The 8797-nt window shown below is 34.5% G+C and overlaps 1 protein-coding gene across 1 annotated transcript in view; it reads left to right on the plus strand.

Annotated features, from left to right (window-relative positions):
• The window catches only part of Fbxl5 (F-box and leucine-rich repeat protein 5), a gene marked incomplete at its 5' end in the record, with an annotated part of 36947 nt that overhangs the window by 15981 nt on the left and 12169 nt on the right, over window positions 1-8797 (plus strand). The window contains 3 exon segments of the mRNA XM_013503309.1: window positions 186-334; window positions 1260-1342; window positions 2307-3032. Of these exon segments, the coding sequence (XP_013358763.1) occupies window positions 186-334; window positions 1260-1342; window positions 2307-3032 (958 nt within the window).

Genomic DNA, 8797 nt, shown 5'->3' on the forward strand with positions numbered 1-8797 from the left:
AGAACATTGCTGTAAGTATTCAGAGTTCTTTTAAGAATTTACTTTATTACCTGACACTGGAGTTGCTTACAGAAGTGAATTTAGGGATAGCACAAAATATTTCATATTTAATAATTGGTGAGTTTTTAAGTAGACCAATTGTAATTAGTATGTTGAATTCTTCGACTTTTGAATTCATTTTACAGAAGAGTCTGCAGAGGAATCAACTGCTATCAGCATTGCACAAATGGAAAAACGTTTACTCCACGGCTTAATTCATAATGTTCTGCCATATGTTGGTACATCTGTAAAAACTTTAGTACTGGCATACAGCTCTGCAGTTTCCAGCAAAATGGTATGTACATATTAGCAGTGGCTTGGGAACTAAGACAAATAGCAGTGATACAACTTTGGTTTGTTTATAGCTGAGGTTAATTAAGGGAAAAATATATTGAGTGCCTTCCCCCGAATAGGTATGCACTACCAACTCTCATTTTAGATCTTAGGAAAGTCTTTTTTGCATGAGTATCTTTGCCTATATCTTATGGATGAGGTGACCATGACTAGGGAAGGTTAAATATTGTATTCAGGTGTTGATAAGATGGGGAAGTGAAATAAAATCACTGTTTTGTTTTTGTAATACTGGGGATTAAACACAAGATCTTAAAAGCTGAGCTATATTCCTAGCTCTTCTAAAAATTTTTTTCTTCAGATTTTGAGACAGGGTCTTTCTGAATCATTATATTGCTTAGGCTATGCTCAAATTTGTGATCCTCCTGTCTCAGTCTCCTAGAGTGCTAGGATTCAGTCTTGCACCACCCTAATGACTGTTCTACAATAGTGTATCTTGTGACTTCCTACCTTAAAGTGTCTTTGGATACTTCTTAAACATGTTAGTTTGCAGCCAGTCAAGCCTAGTGCATGTTTGAAATCCTAGCACTGAGGAGGCTGAGGTAAGGGGATTGCAAGTTCAAGCCCAACCTGGGCAACTTGGCAAGACCATTTCTCAAAATAAGAAAAATTAAAATGACTTGTCTAAAGGCCCTGGGTTCAGTCCTCAGTAGTGGGGGAAAAAATTTCTAGGTGTAACCTCACAACTGTTTAAAATAGATTCTCGGGGATTTGAGCCCAGAATATGTATTTGTAATGTGCTATTCAAGTGATTTTTAAAAACATGCACATAAGTTTGAGAACCACTGAATTGTATTTACTAGTAGGTGCCTGTTGCTTCTCTGACTAAAGGTTTGCAGATCTTCATGATGGTTTTTTCCCCTCCTCAGGTTAGACAGATTTTAGAGCTTTGCCCTAACCTGGAGCATCTGGATCTTACCCAGACTGACATTTCTGATTCTGCATTTGACAGGTGAGTTATTTTAAAATATTTAAACTATAATGAATTACTAGTAGAATTATTTTCTCATTTTTCATTTACATCATGATAATTTAATCATACTACTATTTTTTGCTGCTCATCTTGTTTGGCTATAACTTGATAGCAACCTCCATTTCTTTTTCTGTCATCTATCACTCCCAGGTGATCCAGAACTTCTGTGTAATTAGGTACTAATTGTGTTAAGCCTTTGAGCCTTGCTTTATAGCCACATGGATTAGTGCTGCATGTTTTAAGGTTTCAGTTGGCCTGTTAAGTGCCATTTGGTACAGTTCCCTTCTAATTCTTCATATTTTTCTTGTACAATGCCACTTGTGTCAGCTGTACTTTTTATAGATTATATTTTGTTGGATATTACATTTCCCCTGTATTGTAGTGTACCCCTCCTTCCCATCCCAGTGTCCTAGTTCAGAGGGAAAGATCACTCCTCTGGCTAAAGCTAGTTATCTAATTTCTAGATAGTGATTCGTGTGTACTTTACTTCATTAAGCCTTAGATAGTCTCCTTTTGTTTGTACAGTACCTGTCCCCTGCTGATTACTTTTATTTTATTTTATTTTATTTTTTTGGTTTTTTTTTTCCGGTACTGGGAATCGAACTCACGACCTCATGTTTGACAGGCAGGAGCTGTGCCGCTGAGCTAAATCCCCACCCCCTACTGATTAGTTTTAGGATAATAAACAAGTTTTATCCTTACCCTTCTCCCATCCTGTCCTTCTGTTATGTTAGCAATACTGTTAATTCTGATTATTGTCACTGTCTTTTTATAGCCTTAGTACCAAAGTACCTCCTTATAATAGTAAATATTTAGCAAATATTTGAGTGACTGTATTAGATTTAAAATCTGTTTTTCTAATATCTATCTACACAAATGTAGTCAGATGCTTTTGAAGAATTTAACAACATATACTAGTAGTCTTGTTACCTCTTAATTGTAGTTGGTCTTGGCTTGGTTGCTGCCAGAGTCTTCGGCATCTTGATCTGTCGGGATGTGAGAAAATCACAGATGTGGCTCTGGAGAAGATTTCCAGAGCCCTTGGAATTCTAGCATCTCATCGGAATGACTTTTTGAAAACTACTGCAAGCAAAATTACTTCAACTAAATGGAAAAACAAAGACATTACCATGCAGTCTACCAAGCAGTATTCCTGTTTGCGCGATTTAACTCACAAAGGCATTGCAGAAGAAATAGATAATGAACACACCTGGACTAAGCCTGTTTCTTCTGAAAGTTTTACTTCTCCTTATGTGTGGATGTTAGATGCTGAAGATTTGGCTGATATTGAAGATGCGGTAGAATGGAGACACAGAAACGTTGAGAGTCTCTGTGTGATGGAAACAGCATCCAACTTTGGTTGTTCCTCTTCTGGCTGTTACAGTAAGGATATTGTTGGACTAAGGACTAGTGTCTGTTGGCCGCAGCATTGTGCTTCTCCAGCCTTTGCTTATTGTGGGCATTCATTCTGTTGCACCGGAACAGCTCTAAGAACTATGTCAGCACTCCCAGAGTCTTCCGCAATGTGTAGAAAAGCGCTAAGGACTACATTGTCTGGGGGAAAAGACTTACTTGACTTTGGGAGTGAAAAATCTGATCAAGAGACTGGACGTGTACTTTTGTTTCTCAGTCTGTCTGGATGTTACCAGATCACAGACCATGGTCTCAGGTGAGTAACCAGAGTAGTAGCAAAAGGACACACTTTCATTCTCATGTGAGATAGGAAAGCTTGATCTAAGTTATCCTTTTCAGGGCATTTATTTAAGCAAGAGGTTTAACAAAAGGGTCCTATTTCAGGGTGTTGAAACAGTACAACTTAAGATACTCATTTCAGTCAGTTCAAATACGATGTGATATGTAGAGCAATGTAAAATTTTCTCTTTCTATAAAGAACGTCTTTGCGATTTTGATAAATCTGTGGCTCTCTCTAGGTAGTATTGACAGTTTTTCAGGCTCCAGTCTGTGAACATGGAGTGTTGTTGCGTTTGTTTGGATTGTTTTTAATTGTAGCAGTGTTTCATAGTTCACACCATACAACTCTTTCACCTTGATTAATTCCTAAGTGTTTTATTCTCATTGATGCTATTGTAAATGGGATTATTTTGTTTTGCAGATTGTTAATTGTTCATATATAAAAACACAACTGAGAAGTGTGTTTTCTTCATCTTGCCTCATTAAATTCATTTAGTCTAACAGTTTTTTGTGGAATTAGAATTTTCTTCACATGCAGTAATGTCATCTCTAAGGATATAATTTTACTTCTTTATAGTTTGTACATTTTTTTACTTTTTCTTATTTAATTGCTCTGGCCAGAACTTCCAGGCAGGCCTATGTTAAATAGAGGTGGCTACAATGAGCACTTTTGCCTTGTACCTGTAGGGGAAGAGTTTCAGTCTTGTACCTTGTGAGCGTGAAGTTAGTTCTGAGTTTTTGGTAGATGAAGAACTTACCTTCTGTTTCTGGCTTACTGGAGTTTTTGTTTTGTTTTTATTATGAAAGTATATTAGATGTTGTCAGTGCTTTTTCTGAATCAATCGAGGTGATCTTGTGAGTTTTTTTTGAGGCAATGTAGTGAATTATGTTGATTTTCACATGTTGAAAGTTGATAAAACACATGGTCACGGTGTATCATCCTTTTAATGTCCTGATAAATTCAGTTCCTGGTTGTGTCTTCATGTTCACTAATTTTTTCTATAATGGCTAATTATTGATCACTGTTAATGTCATCCAATGTATATTTTGTTTCAGATATTGTATTTTTCATCTCTTGGAGGTTCCACTTGGCAGTCTATATTTCTTTCCGCATATACACACACAGGCATATACACCAACAATATAAATGTACAATAATATATATATAAACAAAATCCTATACAAAATTAAATATAAATTATATAAGCATACATTTTATTTCTTTCGTTGTGTTCATACTTTTCATTGTTGATCTTGTTTAAAATATTTTTAAAACAGATTTTTTTGTATATACATATTTAAGGTATACAACATGATATTATAGGGTACATACATGGTTATTATAGTGGAAGAAGTTAACATACCATCACCTCATGCAATTATCCACTTTCCCATCTTGTGGCATAGCAGGTATAATCTTGCTTGGGGAAACTCTTTGACTACAGTACATTGTAATTAATTACAGTACTCATTTTGCGATTTAGGTCTTGCGATTTGTTCCTGTTGTATATTTGCTACTATATCTTTTAACCCACATACCTCTTTCTTCCTCACTAGTAACTACAGTTTTATTCTTTACCTCTACATATTGGATTATCTTTTAAAAGATTATACATACCAGTAAGATCATGTAGTATGTTCCCCCCTGGCTTACTTCATTTAGTATTATGTCCTCTCGGTCCATCTGGGTCCAGTGTGGCAAATGGCAGATTGCTCTGTCTTTCTCTGTCTCTTTTTTTTGGTTAAGACTGAACAATATTTCTTGTTTTGGCAGTCTTTGGCATTCCCAACTTAGAGGATTGTGTTATCAATAATGAGACATAATTTTACTTTTTCCTTCCCAATTTGCGTACTTTTTTTCTTGTCTAATTGCTTATGATAACACTTTTAATATTGTGTTAAACAAGTGAGTGTAGATGTCCTTCTTTAGTACTAGATCTTGGAGGAACAGCTTTTGGTTCCTCTGCATTGATTGTGATGTTAGTTAAGGGCATCTCCGTAAATGTCCTTTACTATTTTGAGAACTTTCCTTCTGTATCTAAACTGTTACAGTTCTTATCAAGAAAAGATACTAAATTTGCTGCGTGTTTTCCCTGTATCAGTTGATATGATCCTGTGCTTTTTCTTTCAGCGTTAATATGTCATTGAGATGCTTGTGTTAAACTAACCTTGCATGCTAAAAATAAATCCTATTCACTCATGAAATGTATTTTGATGTGTTGTTTCATTTGATTTCTGAATATTTTACCTAGGAGTTTTGCATCGTTTATCTGAGATATTTGGCGTATACTTTTTTGTGGTATCTTTGTCTTAGGAGTCAAGTTGAAGTTGGCTTCATAAAATGCGTATTCAGAAAATACTTGCTCTAGCTTTAATTTTGGGGGGAGTTTAAGAAGTATTGCTATTAATTCTTTGAAAGTTTTGTAGAATTAAGCTGAAAACTATGTACCATATTCCTGGGCTTTTATTGGGTTTTAAAAAATTATTCCTTCATATTATTACTTGATTAGTTTAAGATTTCTCATTCTTCCTAATTCAACCTTGATGGATTGTATTTTCTTAGAAATTTATCATTTTCCTATAGGTTATCAAATTTGTTACCACATAATTATTGATAAGTCTCTTGTGATCATTTTTTTCCTTCCAATCAGATTTTATCGGTACATTTTAGATATATATAATGATCACATTCATCATAGAGAATTTGTACCTGTACATGATATAATTTATTTTTTCTCTATTCCTCTACCCTCCCTTCAACCCCTCCTCCCCTTCTCATTTACAAAAGCTTTGTTTCCATTTCTCTTTTTTTTATTTTTCCCTTCTTTCCTTTCCCCCTCCCTTTCCATTGTTCCCCTCCCCATTTGAACATTTTCTTCCTATTTCACAGTATCTGTTAAACATTTTGGTTCTTATTTATACTTTTGGTTTCTCACACCAGAGAATCAATGTGGTATTTACATTTGTGTCCAGTTTAGTTTGTGATCCTTTTGATTTCTGATGTGTCTGTTGTGATTATTCTTTCTCATTTTATATATTTGAATCTTATTTTTAGTCTAGCTTAGGGTTTGCAGATTTTATTTAAAAAAAAAAAAAGCCCCAACTCTTTCTTTTTTCTGTGATTGTATTTTTTGTTCTCTATTTCTGGTCTCATTTTTTTATTTCCTTCCTTCTGCTAGCTTCATTTTATTTTATTTTTCTTACTTCCGGGAGACATAATGTTAATTGTTTTGGTTGATATTATAATTTTTTTGAGATCTTTTTTTTCTTCACCCTCTAGAGCTGACAGATCAGATGTTCTCCCTTAACAATATGTATGAAAAGTGTTTGTATATGACTTCCGAAGGGTTAATGTGATACTTACTGCTAGAAGCTTTCTTCTAGAACTTTTACAACAGTTTTTTTTTTTTTTTAATTTTAAAAATAAAAGGTGGAAAACATGAACAGACAGACAACCTTTTACAAAATAGCGAAAGAACAGTACAGACAATACAGAGTTACAAACAAAGTGGTAGGAATTTACCACAGTTTTGGTATATTAGTTTTGGTATATTTTAAATATCTTTTTTGATTTTTACTTTGGTTTTTGAGGAGTGTGTTGTTTAATTTACACATACTTGTGAATTTCCTAAAATTCCTCCAGTTGCTAATTTCTAGTTTATTATTACTATTATTATTTTTTTTATGCTGATTTATCTTTTTATTTTAAAGAGAAAAAAATAAAAATTTCAAAACAAGATAATAGGAGAGTAACACTGGTCAATATGTTGTGTATTGTCTTTAAATGAATTACTCAGATACCGGCATTTAATTTTTTTTTCTTGTTTTGGTTACTGAGACAGGGTCTTACTCTATAGTTCAGGCTGCCCTCAGACTCACTGTGTAGTCCATGCAGGCCTCAAAACTCGCAGAGATCCTCCTGCCTCAGCCTTGAAAGTGCTGGGATTATAAGTATGCAGCACCATGCCAGGCTCTAGTTTTATATTCTCGTAGTTGGAAACAACATTGACATGATTTTCAGTTCAATTTCAGTATTTTCTTATTAATTTTTTTCTCTGGTTTACCTGTTCATTGTTGAAAGTAGAGTGTTGAAGTTCATTGTTACTATGGTATTGCTCTTTCTCCAACTTCATATCCATTAATATTTGCTTTATAGAATTGGGTATTCCATTGCTGGGTGCATATATATTTAGTTTGTTTTCATTTTAAGTAATGACCTTCTTTGTCTCTTTTATTTGAAGCCGATTTTAGCTGATGTAAGTATAGCCATTCCTGGTCTCTTTGGTTATCATTTGCATGGAATGTCTTCTTCCATCTGTTTACTTTCAACCTATGTCTTTCCCTAAGGCCAGTGTGACTCTCTTAGTAGATAGCATATACATAGTTGGGACTTGTTTTTCAATCCAGTTAGCCATTTTGTCTTTTGATTAAAGAATTTAATCCATTTACATTCAGTATAATTATGAATGGGTAAGAATTTATGTATTAGTCAGTTTTTCCATTGCTGGTACAAAATAACCTTGCAGTTTAGTTTGGTTCTCAGTTTTAAAGGGTTCAGTTTACAGTTGGGTCATTTTAAGACAAAAGCATCATAATGGAATGGCATGGTGGAAAAAAGCTACTCACTTCGTGGTAGCTGGATGCAGGGAATGAGGAGGAGCACTAGCGACCCACTTCCAATAGGCCCACCTCCTACCAACCCATGCAGCTGTGAACATCAGTGGGTTAATCTGCTGATGTGTACAGAATCCCTGTGATCCAGCCACCTGTCCGAGGGCATCTTAATCCAATCAGGTTGACAGTTAAGTTTAGCTGGCATAACTTCAGTATTGCTATTTTGTTGTTTTTGTTTTATAGGTCCTTTGTTCTTTTCTTCCTTGCATTGTCTTTGTTATTTGGTAATTTTCTGTAATGCTAAGTTTTGATTCTTTTTATTATTTGTGTATTTGCTATAGTTATTCACTCTCTGGTTACCAAGAAGTTTATATAAAACATTTGAAAGTTATAGTAGACTGTTTTGTACTGATAATAACAAGTTGCCTACAATACCTCTAGACTTGTATCTTCTATCTAACAAGTTATATTTGTGATATAAAATGTACCATCTCATGTATTTCTTTTCTTTTTTTTTTTTCCTTTTCCTTTTTTTGTTTTTTTTTGAGACAGATTTTGCTCTGTAGTTCAGACTGGCCTTGAACTCAGGCTGGCCTCAAATTTGCAGTGATTTGCCTGCCTCTGCCTCCCAAATGCTGGGATTACAGGTGTGTGCCACCAGGCCTGGCTTCTCATATATTTTTTAACAAGTATTTAGAGCTATTACTGGTATTTGAGACAGGGTATCACTGTGTAGCCCAGGTTGGCATCAGACTAGCAGTTAGCTGCCTCCACTTCCTAAGTGCTAGGACTATAGGCACATGCCCCCCTGCCTGACTCATTACTGTTTTTGTTTGTTTTGGGTTTTAACCTTTATACTAGAGATACACTGATTTCTTTTTTTTTTTATTTTAAAGAATAAAAGAAGGATAACATAATAATAGGGGAGACTTAGCAAATTACACACAAAATGGTAGGAAATTATCAATGGTTATCATTTTACATATTATTATCTACAAAATAGTTTCTCAGGAAAACAAATAGACAAATAATAGTGAGTTAGAGACAAAAGGTAGGAGATTATCAAGAGTTGTTGTGCTATACTTTGGTATCTTCAAAGTGGCTTCTAAAGAATATAAATAGAGCTAA

The sequence above is a fragment of the Chinchilla lanigera genome, unplaced genomic scaffold (genome assembly GCF_000276665.1).
Source record: "Chinchilla lanigera isolate Chin_1 unplaced genomic scaffold, ChiLan1.0 scaffold00079, whole genome shotgun sequence".
Lineage (NCBI taxonomy): Eukaryota > Metazoa > Chordata > Mammalia > Rodentia > Chinchillidae > Chinchilla > Chinchilla lanigera.